General features: G+C 43.2%; 1 protein-coding gene across 1 annotated transcript; it reads left to right on the top strand.

Moving 5' to 3' along the window:
• Positions 1-687: 687 nt before the first annotated feature.
• On the top strand, positions 688-11,799 carry SPRYD7 (SPRY domain containing 7). The gene is made up of 5 exons (XM_086741891.1): positions 688-802; positions 2,068-2,184; positions 6,426-6,592; positions 8,222-8,324; positions 10,571-11,799. Exons 1-5 carry the CDS (start codon positions 697-699, stop codon positions 10,666-10,668), a joined length of 591 nt encoding a protein of 196 aa, XP_086598017.1. The 5' UTR covers positions 688-696; the 3' UTR covers positions 10,669-11,799.
• The last annotated feature ends 3,396 nt before the right edge of the window (positions 11,800-15,195 follow it).

The raw sequence follows: 15,195 nt of genomic DNA, 5'->3' as shown, positions 1-15,195 counted from the left end.
GGCGGAGAACCTGGGCGGGAGAGGCCGCCAGGCCCGGCTGCACAAACCCTTCGCTTCAAGGAGTCCTGTCTCTTTTGAATTTTCCATGGAAGAATTTTTTTTAAAAAAAGAAGAGGAAGGGAAAAAAAAAATGGAAAGAAGATAAATGGGGTTGTTGTTACTTGGAGCCAGGAGTAACTGACCAGTAAATTTCCATGGAGTTCCTTCCCACTGTGAAGTTTGTTGACGTGATACCTACATTCTGCCCATCATGATCAGTGTCCTCTTTTATATATATATACACACACATTTTTTAAATTGCCCATTATATCTATATATTTGTATGAATTGCCCTTTAGGCAGCTGTGGCCACCCAGCTGAGCCCACCACCGCGCTCAGAGACAGTTCCTCAGCTGGGGAGAAGGAGCCAGGTTTCCGCCTGCGCTCGTTGTAATTTAAATTTTCACTTCCTGAGGAAAGTTGTGGTTTTAATTGGATTTTTTTTTTTTTAGGCCGTACTTGATTTCACGACACCCCCGGGCCGGGCTGCTCCCCACTGCCCGCCATCTCCCGCCGCCTCCCGCCATGTCGCGCCGGGGCGGGCGGCGGGAATGGCGCTCCTCCCCCGCTCCGCACCTCCCGCCCGCCAGAGGGCGCTGCGCCCGCCCCGCAGTCCACCGTCGCGTCTGCGCGGTTGCGGGGGGGGTGCGGCCAGTCATGGCCGCCTCCATCTTCTGCTGCTTCGCCTGGTGCAGGGATGGCGGCGCCGGGCACATCCCGCTGAAGGAGATGCCGGCGGTGCATCTGGACACGCAGCGCATGGGTATGCGGGGCGGGCCCGGGTCTCCCTTCTCCTCCCCGCCAATCGCCCGTGGTGGGCCGGGGCCGGGCCGGGGGGCCGGCGGGCGGGCGGAGGCTGCCGGGGAGGGGGGGCCGGTGTGGGCACCTCCCCGACGGGGAGGCCGCAGGGCCGGCGCACACCCCTCCCTGGGGCGAGATTGTTCTTTCTCCTCTCCGTGGGAAAGTCGCTTTTGGGCTACTTCGTTAGGAAGATTTGGCAGTTTTCAGGAAAAAAAAAAAAAAAAAAAAGTAAAAATCTCACTTTGGCTTAAATTCAGTTGAAGCTGATCAGCAGAATGAGTACATGGGGGTGTGCCTCGGTCTCAGAGGGGGTGTCTGAGAGGAGAAGGCTGAAGGTCTTGGTTAGGTTAGGCAAGGAACGGTGGCTCAGAGCAGAGGGGGCAAGTTACGGCGATGAAGACACAGAAGGAGCCAAGCCATATGGTGTTGTGTCCTTACCACTTTTTGAGTGTCATCCTTAGGATGAGCTATCCACAAGACCGTGCCTGGGCTTTGTGGAGGAGAGAAATCATCTGGATCAGCTGCAATGGAACTGGAGAAAGAGCTAGGAGGAAAGTGGTGTGGCTGATCCAGGGTCCAGTGCTCAAGCACAAATATTTGTCTGCTTTTATTCAGTTGTATCAGTGGACCTTGACTGCCTGCCATGTTCTTGATGGTGACAGCAGTGCCTAAAGATAAAGTCTTCTGCTGGAGAAGGAAAACTTAGCAGAAGACTTCTCAACTCTGTATTGGCAGACATGTTTCTTATCAAAGGGTTTTTTTTTTTTCAGAGAATAATTAAACACCTTGCAGTTCCATCAAACATTTCTACCCAATGTGCCTTTTCTTCTCTTTGCAGAATTTTTTTCTTCAATGTATAGAGACAGGGTACAGGGCTTTGGTCTCACAGTGAACCCTTTCTGACTGAATTGTAAGTTATGCTTCTGATGTGGCTGAGCAAAGGTTGTAATCAGCATGGTGCAATAAAACCCAAGAGGTGAAATGACAGCTGTGTATAGATTTTAAATAAATAAACCCTACTTGAAAGATGAACTAGCCTGTAAACAGCCTTCCTTTTCTTACTTCAAAGCATGACCCATTATCATAATTCTCATAGACTAATGAAGATCTTACTTGGGGCAGAAAGAACAAAAAAGATTCTTAATGTTTAGGGCTTTTAAGGGCTCCTTACAGACTTCTAAATATGACTTGAACTTTGCGGGTTTTTTGTGTTTTTTTTTCTTGCAGGAACAGACGTTGTCATTGTTAAAAATGGCAGAAGAATATGTGGCACAGGAGGCTGCTTAGCCAATGCACCTTTGCATCAGAACAAGAGCTATTTTGAGTTCAAAATCCAGTCCACAGGTTAGTCAGCAAAAATGTACAACTTTAAACTTGAAAGCTATGTCTGATTGCCTGCTGGTGGTCAAGTAGTGCAGTTTATCCAGCAATATTTGTAGCTATGTGTCTGCTGGTGGTCATGTCTCAAATACCAAGCACATGTATTTTTCTGATTGTGTCCTTGAGCTTGTGACCATTGGAGAGTTTTATAAGTTGTCATTGTGTAAACGGAAATTTCTTTTTTAAATTGTGACTCTGAAATATTAAAAACAATGGTAAGTATATTACTAAAGGAGTGCAAATACTAAAAGACCATGTTGTTTTCTATGCTGTTATATGCATATTTTTCAGTTAGCATATTTTAGCTTTTTTATTATAAATAAATGCTTATGATCACGTAAAACACTGTAGCTATGAAGTATTTTTTAAATAGTGCAGTTTATCCAGCAATATTTGTAGCTATTTGTCTGTCTTCATTTGCTTTTAACGTGCTCTCTGTTTACTCAAGCAAGGGTAATAACACTCCTTGTACTACATTTTGCTCTTCAAATCAAATGTCCAGCACTTATTCCAACACTGCCTTATCAAGAGGAGGCCTTCAGCACTCTATTTTTTTTAACTTGTTTTGCACAGATCTAATACAAGGCAGCTGAAAGTGAATGAAATTTGGAAGCACTATGCTTTTGCTAATATGATCAGCTTCACTAGTACAGAGTGTGCTCCAGGCTTGCCTGTAGTCTAACATTAAAAATCAGCGTGTAGTTTTAAAAACAGCAGATCTTGTGAAAATGAAGCTGTTCTTTCCCTAAGTGTGTGGGGGGAGGCAGGAAGAAGGGAAGGGTTAGTCCAGAGACAGGCCTTACAATACCAGTTGGAGCTTGAACCTGGTGCTTTTTGGGTAAGGGTTGTTTGTGTTCAGTTTGATTGGAGTACAGACAGCACGAACACAAATCTCTCCAAAACACCTTGCAGTCAAATCAGTTGTTTAGTTTTAAACTACATGTAAACCCCAACTCAGTCTTAACATGGCAATTTTAGTATCCTTTCTGTTGGGGAAGAATCCACTGCAGTTGTTGTTCGTATATGGTCATTATTCACACAGCCACATGTCCCTGTTCTTATACACAGGAAATAAACCCCTGGTCCCTCTGAGCTGTCTCATGTGTTCCTGTGCTCCAAGACAGGAGAATTGTAGGTCACCTAGCTTAAAACTTTGATTCCCAGAAGTGTCCCTGTGCAGTCTGTTAGGGGTCATCTATGGGATCACTTTAACTATTGGAAAGTTTTCTGAAGTCTAATCTGAATCTTGTTCACACTCTTGTTCTTTTCATTGTGGGCATGTAACTATTACAATAAATAAATTTTGTCTTTTGAAACTAATTTTCTTAGATTTTTGCCTCATTTTAGTGTTGTGTAGATTAAACAGTCCTTTTTTTTTCATTGTCTCCTTGTAGATGATGCTTTTACACTTCTTTTTGGTTTTGTAGTTTCTTCTAGAATATCTTAATTGACCTAATTTGTCTTGAGATACGATGCTTAAAATGGACACTGTTCTAGCTGCAGCAGCAGTAGACATCCTTCATCTGCTGTACATATAATATGTCTGCTTTATACATGCCATACATCCAGAAGTTTTTTACAACAGTAGAGCACAGACTCAAGCTCAGCATCTGGTCTGTGATAACCTCCAAATTATATTCTGTGAACTGGTTGCCAAGCCACTATTGTATTTGTGCCACTTACTATTCCTGCTTACTTGCTGTTCTTTGTAATTCAGAAAAAGCAAATGCGTTCTCCTTATTTCAGACCTCTTAACCAATTTGTCAGGATCATTTAAAACTTAGAATCATAGAATGGTTAGGGTTGGAAGGGACCTTCAAAGGTCATCTAGTCCAACCCCTCTGCAAGGAGCAGGGACATCCCTGACTAGATCAGGTTGCTCAGAGCCTCATCCAGCCTGGCCTTGAACGTTTCCAGAGATGGGGCCTCCGCCACCTTTCTGGGCAACCTGTTCCAGTGTTCTATAACTCGCATCGTAAAAAATTTTTTCCTAATTTCTAATCTAAATCTACCCCCCTCTATTTTAAAACCATTACCTCTCGTCCTATCGCAACAGGCCCTACTAAACAGCCTTTCCCCATCTTTCTTGTAGGCCCCCTTGAGGTACTGGAAGACCGCTATCAGGTCTCCCCGGAGCCTCCTCTTCTGCAGGCTGAACAGCCCCAACTCTCTCAGCCTGTCCTCATAAGAGAGGTGCTCCAGCCCTTTTATCATCTTCGTGGCCCTCCTCTGGACCTTCTCCAGCTGGTCCATGTCCTTCTTGTTTTGGGGGCTCCAGAACTGGACACAGTACTCCAGGTGGGGTCTCACCAGGGCAGAGTAGAGGGGGAGAATCACCTCCCTCGACCTGCTGGCCATGCTCCTCTTGATGCAGCCCAGGATGCGGTTAGCCTTCTGGGCCGCAAGGGCGCATTGCCTGCTCATGTTAAGCTTCTCATCCACCAGCACTCCCAAGTCCTTCTCCTCAGGGCTGCTCTCAATCCATTCCCCGCCCAGCCTGTATTTGTGCCTGGGATTGCCATGACCCAGGTGCAGGACCTTGCACTTGGCCTGGTTGAACTTCATGAGGTTGGCACGGGCCCACCTCTCCAGCCTGTCAAGGTCCCTCTGGATGGCATCCCTCCCTTCCAGCATGTCGACGGCACCACACAACTTGGTGTCGTCGGCGAACTTGCTGAGGGTGCACTCTATCCCACTGTCCATGTTGCCGACAAAGATGTTGAACAGGGCCGGGCCCAGCACAGACCCCTGAGGGACGCCACTCGTGACCGGTCTCCACATGGACATTGAGCCGTTGACCACCACTCTCTGAGTGCGGCCATCCAGCCAACTCCTTATCCACCGAGTGGTCTGTCCATCAAACCCATGTCTCTCTAGTTTAGAGAGAAGGATGTCATGCGGGACAGTGTCAAAAGCTTTGCACAAGTCCAGGTAGATGATGTCAGTTGCTTGTCCCTTGTCGAGCTTGAGGGGCCTCTGAAGAGCTTGCAGTCCTGTCAGGTTGGTATTGGCAGCACATTTAATAAGCACATTGTCATGTTACCCAAGTCATTGATGTGAATATGGAACAGTATCTGACCTTGGGCATTCAATGCAAAACCTCAGACCTCACTTGAGTCATCTTTTTGGGTTTGATAGGGTGCTACTGATGAGTAGTCCTGGGATACAGTTTTCTACCCTGTTGTGCATTCATATTGCTGTAACTGTCTAGACCACGTTTTCGTAATTTGACTATTGCAGTGTTGTATGAGGTTCAAAAACATTACCAAATCAAAATCTGTCATATTTACGGTTTCTTTTTTTTTCCCCTAAGACTAGTCTAACCAGATGAAAAAGGAAATCTGTGCTAGTTTGATTTGTTTTTTATGTCCTCCTATAGTCTTAGAGTTTGTGTTCAATATTTTTCTGGGAATAAAAGTTAAGCTAAGTGGTTACAATTCTCTAGATCCTTTTTTCTCCAGGATAGATGCTGTTTATCTTCAGTCTCTTGTGACTACTTGTACTGGCTCTGGCCAGGGTGGAGTTAATTTTTTTTCATAGCAGCTCCTATGGTGCTGTGTTTTAGATTTGTGACCAAAACAATACTGATAACACGCTAATGTTTTAGCTATGGCTGAGCAGTGTTTGCACAGCATCAAGGCCTTCTCTGTGTTTCATTCTGCCCCCTCAGTGAATAAGATTGAGGGTGCACAAGAGGTTGGCAGCGGACACAACCAGGCGGAAGACCAAAACTAACGAAAGAGATGTTCCGTGCCACATAATATCAGGCCCAGCAACAAAATGGAGAGGAGGGGATTTAGGGAGGTTAGCTGTCTTTTGCTTGGGAATTGGCTGGGCATCAGTCTACCTGTGGAAGGTGGTGAGTGATCACCATTGCATCAGTTTGTTTTTTCTTTCTTTCTTCCACTTCTCCTTTGCTTATTAAACAATTTTTCTCTTTACCTGCAAATTTTCTTGGTTTTACTCTTTCTTTTCTCTTTCTCCATCCCATTGGCGGCTTTGAGGGGAAGTGAGTGAGTGGCTAGGTGGTGCTTGGCTGCCTACCAGGGCTACTCCACAATAGTCCTAGTGTTTCTAAGAGATATTTACTGGTAGTATCACCATGGCACAAGGTAAAAACACATTCTCTGTGCTGTCCTGCTTCTGTCAGTCTTCAAAATAATGTTGGTGGTTTTTTTTTTTACCATGCTAATGTCACATTTTAGGGATTTGGGGTATTGGAGTTGCAACCCAGAAAGCAAACTTGAATCAAATTCCACTTGGTCAAGATGTCCATAGCCTGGTGATGAGGAATGATGGAGCTCTCTACTATAACAATGAGGAGAAAAATAGACTACCAGCAAACAGCCTTCCTCAGGAGGGCGATGTGGTGGTGAGTTTCTTAAGGCTTCTTTATCTTCCCCAGCTCTTCCCAGATTCCTGTTATTTACAGCTCTGTGGTCAGACTGACCATTTCAGTCAAATTGTTCGGTTTGCATCTCCCAGCATGGAAAGTGCTGATAAAAACTCCTGTTGTATTTGAATGGATCAGCAGCCTGGATACCAGTGAACTTCATTCTCAGCATTCATTTCAGTTTCTGAATGAGGGACAGACTTTACCAGTGTTTGAAAAGTCACCTCTAATGGTCTGTTGCAGTATCTACCTGACAGATAACTCTCATGACAATGATCCTACGTTGTTGGAGATGGGACCTTCCTAAACAAATAATGTTCTGGAATGTATTACATGCCCAGCTGAACTCAAGATCCCATAGCTAACTGGTTAATGAATAGAAAGGCAGAGCTGAGCAGAGATAGGTCCTGGATGATAAATGAATCGTAAATTTGGCCAAACTTTCGTAGATAAGGAGAGATACTAAGTGGGGAGATGATAATGCTCACAGGGAAAATGGTTAAGAATGAGAGCAAATGGAAAATCTTAAGATTTTTTGTACCTTACTGTTCCAGGTTTCTCAAAACATCTTTAAGTGTTTTATTGCCATTGTTTTCTCGATGTCCTGTTAGAGATATATTTTCAAAAATGCATGGGAGCAATGCAATGAAATTTAGATAATTTGTCACTACTACTTTTTCTTGCTGGGTAACCTTGCTTCTATATAGCAATGGTTAGACATTTCATCTTTAGAAGCCCCAGACAGCTAAGGTTGATGCCTCCATCCTTTACACTCAGATACCATATTATTCTTTCAATCCCCTTCTGAAATTGTTTTGGGTTGGTTTATTTTTTTTTTTTTGAGGGTTGCAGACTGTTTCAGGGTTTGGTCAACCCTGAAGAGATTCAATTAATCACAAAAAAGTACCTGATGTGTTGCTGTTAACTCCCTAGATTGCATAAATTTCAATTTATTTTGTCCTGTCACGAAAATAGATTTCTGAAGTACTGAATGGCAACACAAATTGTCACATTCAGCCATACCAAAACAGTGAGAAAAATAATTTAGCTAACAAATAAGTAATTTATTACCTTTTTAGTGCTTGCTCTCTGCTCTGTAGTCAGCATATTTATAGCGTGTATGAAACCATGGTCTGCTGCTGCTGGCAGAGTGAGCGAGCTGAGAGAGGTTTCTGTATGGAATTATGGACAGAAAAACTTAATTCATAGCATCGTTATTGATTGAAGTTATTTCCATGAGGTGATACAAACAAGAAGACTGCAAACTGTTTAATATTCAAAATCACTGAAAATTTTGTATTTCTTTAACATGGTGAAGAATAGTTCGGAAATTTGTTTTGTAAACTTAGTAAGATGCAGCATGCAGTACTGTGTTGCATCCAAATGGAATGACTGTGAAGGAATCCTGAGTATTTGAAAATACAAATCTTACTAGTAATTTATTAACTTCTAGTCCTTTGCAGGAATATTTCAAGTGAGGTTTTCTAGGATGCTGTGGTTTGCATAATAGTGTTAAAATTTGCCTGTGGCTAAGAAAGCTAAATTAAGTAGCAATCTTATGTGTATAAACTTGTGGATGCTTTTTTGTTAATTTTCTGTACTTTGCAGGGCATTACATATGACCATGTAGAATTAAATGTATATTTAAATGGGAAGAACATGCATTGTCCAGCTTCAGGAATCCGAGGGACTGTCTATCCAGTGGTCTATGGTAAGTCAGAGATATTTTCAAACTCTTTCACAGTATGGACAATATTTTTGTACCAATTCTGTCTTGTGAGCTATGTATTCTTCGTCTCACTTAAATGGAACACACAGCAATCATTTATTTTTGGCAACTACAGCAATAAATTGCATGAAAATACAAACCTAGGAAAATACAAAAGTGTATTTTCACTTCATTTTTAATGCTGCTTAATAGCTAGGGAAAAAAGCACCGCTTACTGACGACTTACAGTGACCACATCCAACAAGCTGGGGAGTTACTCCGCTTGGTGTAAAAATTGCGAGGTAAAACAACTGTAAAGCATATGAAAAAAAGAAAAACAACAAATTCAAACTAATGTAGACTAGTGGGGTAGTCTGATTTATCTCTGAAGCTTGGTATTTATGTCTATTAATTTCACGTACTTCATAAGTGCATTCAGTGTTAACGAATAGATACTGAATTGCTGTTTGTTTTCTTATGGAAGTAATAACTTTAATGTACTGGTACAGCTGCTTGCTGTGTAGTGGTACAAGTCTCTGCTGCTATACCAAATTGATGCTCGGTTTTGAAATCCAACAATTGGTGAGCAAATTGTGGTAGCTGTTTTGCCAGCAACCATCAATACAACACAGCAGTTTTGAACAAGAAACAAATAGCATAGCCAATTAATCCCCGCATAGGCAGTTTAAGAAAGAATTTATGAATTATGGAAGCTGGAATTTGGCCAAGACATGTGTTAACAATTTACTCTTCCAGAACTTGGCGGTGGTTTTGTAGTTCCCAAGTAGTCAGATTTCTGTTTAACATCTCATCTGAAAGGCAGCACTTCCCCTAGCTCAGTGCGTAATCAGCGCTACGCTTTGGGTTGGCTTGTAACTTGCAGCAAATTATAAACTGCTCACCAGATTCCCTGTATTACACCTACATTATCATCTCCAGTTTATCTCTATTCCTGTGAGAGCTTCATCTAAGTAGTACCCTCTTCCAAAATAATTTTGCTCTTGAGATACCATTAGCTATGTGATGTGGATTTTTTTTTAATTTCATGGTTGGTTCCTAATGAACTGTTGGCATGTTCCCGTGTATATCTTGATACATTTGTAATTTTGAATTTTATGAACAGGAAGAAAATACTCTAGATGTAGAGTATTTTGTAGAGCCTTTGGAGGCTATAAATGGAGCTGACAAATTATGTCTTTCCAAGCTGTTAGAGTGGAAATTGGTGTTTTATGGTCATTTTGTGATGTGTTCTTAAGCCACATGATGGCGCTGCTAAAATGCTGTGGCAGACAGCAGCTGCTCTGCAGCACGGCGGGATCTCTTTGTGCAAAAAGCTTGACAGGCGGCGGGAAGAGAGTTGCTGTGTGATAATTGATTGTTACATCTTCCCTGTATTTTGGAAGTGGTGTTAAATAGCATGGAGAATGCAGGTAGCTTTCAGAAAACATTCAGTGGCATGTTAGCCTGCTGTAAATCATCTTTTTCTCTAGCTAATGAAGTTCTGTGCCTGGTGAACGCAATGACCTTTTATTGCCGGGCTCTTATTATCATCTTCTACAAGTGGGCATAATTTCATTCTAATTACCATGTTTTATACATATACATATACAACTGAAGCCTGCAAACCGCTTTTGAATGGCACTTACTTGGTGTAAACTTTAAATATAAATGTCCTTAATTTAATGTGAACTTCTAGTTGCCTGAAAGGACTTGACCATAGAGAAAAGAGTTTCTTAAGCATTTACGCTATCTGTAATTCAGACTAGAACTGTAGATATCTTTTAAAAAGAAACATGATAGAGGAGGCAAACATGATGTCAAGTCTGAGAACGTAAAACAAAAAAGTGAACCTCAGGCACTTTTGCATAAGTGCTACAGAACTGTGCAGGTACACTAATAGGAGTTTTAACTGAGCCTAGGAGGGAGACATTCCTACCTTGGCTCCGAGTTAGCCTTGCTAACACCCCCAGTGAAGTCAGAGGTAGCATTCTCATTGACTTCACCAAGGACCGTTACTCACTAAAGTGAACCGCAGAAAATAAAGATGATTTGTTCTCCTTGGGTATGTGTGTAGGGCTTTAGCAAATTTTTTAAAATTTCTTTTAATTGTATCATATATATGTAATGAATGTATTGGAGAATATTCTTCAAGCTTTGAGCGCAGTATGTAATCTAGTAAGGTGGTGTAATAGGGGATCAAACTCTAAGTGTTCTTTCTCTAATTCTTTCTGCTTGGTTCTCTTCTACAGTTGATGACAGTGCCATTCTGGATTGCCAGTTCAGTGAATTTTATCATACACCTCCACCAGGGTTTGAAAAGATCCTCTTTGAGCAGCAAATCTTCTGAATGTCTTCATACTGAAAATCTGCACCCTGCACTGTTACAAAAGCTTTGTCATCTTAAATAAAGCTTCACGTTACTTTTAGGAAACGTATTTTAGTAAGCATTTGTGACTGTGACTGTTTTCTGCAGAGTTAATGTTAACTGCAGTGCCAGGTGACTGTGTTGCAAATATGAGATTTCTGGCAATGTTTTGTGGTTGGAAATTAGTGTTTTAGGGCAGGGTTTTTCTGATTTGTACTTGATACATAATGACACTAAGGGATATTATTGACATCAGTATTACGTTCAGTGTTTTGAATAAACTGGAGCTCTGTAAAGCCAATAGTTCTTAATATGATCGCTATGGAGATGGATAGGTCTCATGATTTTTTCACAACTTTTTTTCACACAGAAGTTATGTACTTTGTATAAAGGAAGCACTGTGTTTCTAGTCTGTGATTTGGAGTTGCAGTGTCCCAGTTGTGCACAATGACTAATAATATGATGGCATAACTAGATACTTTTTTTTTTTTTTTTGGAAGTGTGATTTAATCCATTCCTTCAACCTTAGACCGGCAAATACAACTTATCTATTTCTCCTAGCTTTTCATTTGTTTTTATTATGACAAATGATAGAACACTTTCTAGTAATACTTTTTTGTTGAACCTCAAAGAGTAAACGTGAACACTTTCTGTGTTTTTGAGGACCACCATGCTGTGTTACTCTGGCAGGAGACTAAGTAGAGATACTCAACTTGGGTATGCAAAGGCTCAGGTGAAGTGTAGGAGATGTTATGGTGAAGCCTTACATCTAAACTGTAAATTAGATTATTCTTTTATGGAATATCATATTTAATTTCTTTGTGAATCATTTATATATGATTAATGGCTAAGACATTGTTCTAAAATGTGATACCCTTGAATATAAATTGTGAAATGCTTTTTTCCCCTCTTGTTATATATTTAATATACTTACTAGAAGAATTTTTAGTGTAAAGAAAATCTTCATACTGGATGTGTTTGGTTTTTTTTTATTTTGGCTCTTTCTGGGTTAATGCATTTGCATAAATGAATTATTTTATTTAAATATTTTTAGAAATTATCTGATTCTGAAATTTTCAAATACAAACAGCTTTCTCAAACCCTTTCACCTTATGATTGCCTGCATCTGTCTTTTCATTCTAAGTGGCCCCTATTTTCTTTCCTTTTAGCCTTGCTGTTGCATGACAGCATTGGGTAGAACTTTTCAACCTGAAAGCAATGATGCCCTTGTCAGCATTATGGTATGAAGCTCGGGAGATTAGAATGCAGTTCTGTAGTTCCCCCTTAAAATCTGCTCTGCTTTGCTGTGGTCAGATACGAAACAATCATATGTTTTGTTTCAGTTCCCCCAGCAGATATTTCAAGCAGTGTCACTAGTAGACGTGGGAGCAGCTGTCCCTGCTAGGGCAGGGGCTTCCACACAGATTGAGCTTCAGATGGCTGACACAGCCCTCCACATCCCAGATTGCAGGGAGTGCCTGGGACCTCTCTGGAGGCTAAGAGAGATGGCCCTCTGTCCTTCAGGAGGTGTGCTGTCTTGGAAAAGCTGTGCTGCCGAATGGAGGTGTTACAGGAGGAAGCGAGCAGGCTGCACCACATCAGAGAAGATGAAAGGGAGATAGACAGGATCTTCTGTGAGACTTAACAGCTTGGAGAGCCTCAGACCCCATCTGCAGCAGGAACACAGGCAGTGTCTACCTCGCACCATCAAGAAAAACCTCTGGAGAAGGGGAAGGATGGAAGCTGATGACTTCTAGCACGAAGAGAAAGGTTCCTGCCCCACCTAAGGCCTTACAACAGCAAAATAAAACAACTTAAAACTGCACTATCCTTAAAGCTGAAGAGGAGCTAGATGTGCTTTCAAGCAAAGAGCCTGGTCCACCTAATCCTAAACCATGCAAGACTCCCAGGAATAAGTGGTGAGTCATTGCAATGAGTGACTCCCTGCTGCGGGAGATAGAGGCACCCATCTGTCAACCCAACCAATCATCTGAAGATATTTGCTGCCTTCTGAGGGCCACAATCTGAGACGTTGTGGAGGAACTACTGAAGCTTGTGCAGCCCTCTGACTACAACCCCCTGCTGTTATTCCATGTGAGTGCTACTGATCATGCCAGGGGAAACCTGGACAGCATCAACAATGACTACAGATCTCTGAGAGCAGTAGTATGGGCATGGTGGCCCAGGTGGTTTCAGTCGTGCTGGTGAGGGGAAAGGGAGTGAGAAGGAGGGGACTAATAGGACACGTCAGTAATCGGTTGCCGAACTGGTGCTGGCAACAGGATTTTGGATTCTGTGACTGTGGGACCCTGTTTGTATTTCAGCATCTGCTTGGGAGAGGTGGGATCCACCTCACTAAGTGCAGCAAATCTATTGTCACCAGTAGGATGGCTGACCTTATCAGGAGGGCTTTAAACCAAGAATGACAGAGGAGGGAGAGAGTGAGGGATTGTCAGACACGTTCACTGAGCAAAAGGCATGGGGTTGTGTGACGAGAAGTGATCGCAAAATCAACAAACTGGAGCTTAAGTAGGGTCACCTCCAGCACTTGCATGTAAGCAAGGAAGTGCTTACAAGACACCATTATGTAGAAATCCCCAAACTCTTCACAGGAAGTAAAAATGCTGGGGTGCCTCTCTGAAGTATCTGTACACTAACATACAGAAGGGGGAATAAACATGATGAGTTAGAGATCTGTGTGCACTTGCAGGGCTGCAATCTTACTGGGATCACGGAGACTGGGCAGGATGCTTCCCATGACTGGAGTGCTGTGATGGATACAGGATCTTTAGGAAGGATGGAATGGGAAGAGAAGGAGGGCGAGTTGCCCTTTACAGGACAGAGCAGCTGGGCATGGATGAAGAGTCAACTGAGAACAGTTTATGGGTTAGGAGTAAAGTAAGGATGGGTAAAGGTGCCCTTAAAGTGGATGGCTGCTGTAGGCCACCTGACCAGGAAGAACAAGTGGATCAGGCTCTCTGTAGACATACAGGAGCAGCCTCAAGTTTGTAGGCCATGGCCCTCATGGGGGACTTCAGCCTCTCCAGTACCTGATGGAGGGACAACACAGCAGGACAGAAGTAATCCAGGAGGTTCCTGGAGTGTATTGATGAGAACTTCTTTCTCCAAGTGATAGAAGAGCCAATGAGAAGAGGTGTTCTGCTGGAGCTTGTACTTAGCAGCAAGGAGGAGCTTGTTGGGGATATGAAGGTCAAAGGCAGCCATAGCTGCAGTGACCATGGGATGGTGGAGTTCAGGATCCTGAGAGCAGGGAAGAGGGTGAAAAGTAAGCTCACAAACCTGGACTTCAGGAGAGCTGACTTTGGCCTCTTCAAAGATCTGCTTGGAAGAGTTCCATGGGCTAAGGCCCTGAAAGGAAGAGTGGCCCAGGAAAGCTGGTTAGTATTCAAAGATCACCTCCTCCAAGCTCAAGAGAGTTTCATCCCAACACAGAGGAAGTCAGGCAAAAATGCCAGGAGGCCTGGGTGGATGAACAAAAGAGCTCCCAAGGAAGCATGCAGAGGGTAGAAGCAAAGACAGGTAGGCTGGGAGGAATACTGAAATGTTGTCTGAGCATTCAGGGACAAAGTTAGGGAAGTTGAAGCTCAAATGGAATCGAATCTGACTAGGCATGTCAAAGAATTCAAGAAGGAATTCTAAGAGTATATAGAAGACAAAATGAAGACTAGGGAAAATGTACGCCCATTGATCAATGAGATGGGAGACCAGTGACACAGGCCATGGAAGAGGCTGAGGTGCTGAATACCTTCTTTGCCTCAGTCTTTGCTAGCAAGATGAGCCTTCAGCAATCCCACAGACCATGGGGAAAGGTTAGAGCAAGGAAGATTCACCCTTGGTGGAAGAAGATCGCATCAGGGAAGACTTAAGCAAACTGAGCATGCATCAGTACAGACTGGGGGATGAAGGGATTGAGAGCAGCCCTGCCAAAATGTACTTGGGCATACTGGTGGTTGAAAAGCTCAACGTGAGCTGGCAATGTGCGCTTGCAGCCCAGAAAGCCAACGGCGTCCTGGGCTGCATCAAAAGAAGTGTGGCCAGCAGGTCAAGGGAGGCGATTCTGCCCCTCTGTTCTGCTCCGGTGAGACCCCACCTGGAGTACCGTGTCCAGTTCTGGAGCCCCCAACATAGGAAGGTCATGGAGCAGTTGGAGAGGGTCCAAAAGAGGGAATGAGGAAAGGCTTGCTTGAGAGAGTTGGGGTTGTTCAGCCTGAGAAGGCGCCAGGGAGACCTTATAGTGGCCTTCTAGTACCTAAAGGGAGCCTACAGGAAAGATGGGAAGAAACTCTTCAGTAGGGCCTGTTTCAATACGACAAGGGGCAATGGTTTTAAACTGAAAAAGGGTAGATTTAGATTGGAGATAAGGAGATCTTTTACAATGAGGGTGGTGGAGCACTGGAACAGGTTGCCCAGAAAGGTGGTGGATGCCCCATCCCTGGAAACATTCAAGGCCAGGTTGGACGGGGCTCTGAGCAACCTGATCTGGTTGGA

This window comes from Chlamydotis macqueenii, chromosome 1 (genome assembly GCF_036417535.1).
Source record: "Chlamydotis macqueenii isolate bChlMac1 chromosome 1, bChlMac1.mat, whole genome shotgun sequence".
Classification (NCBI taxonomy): Eukaryota; Metazoa; Chordata; class Aves; order Otidiformes; family Otididae; genus Chlamydotis; species Chlamydotis macqueenii.
This window is presented reverse-complemented; position numbering and strand designations above follow the sequence as displayed.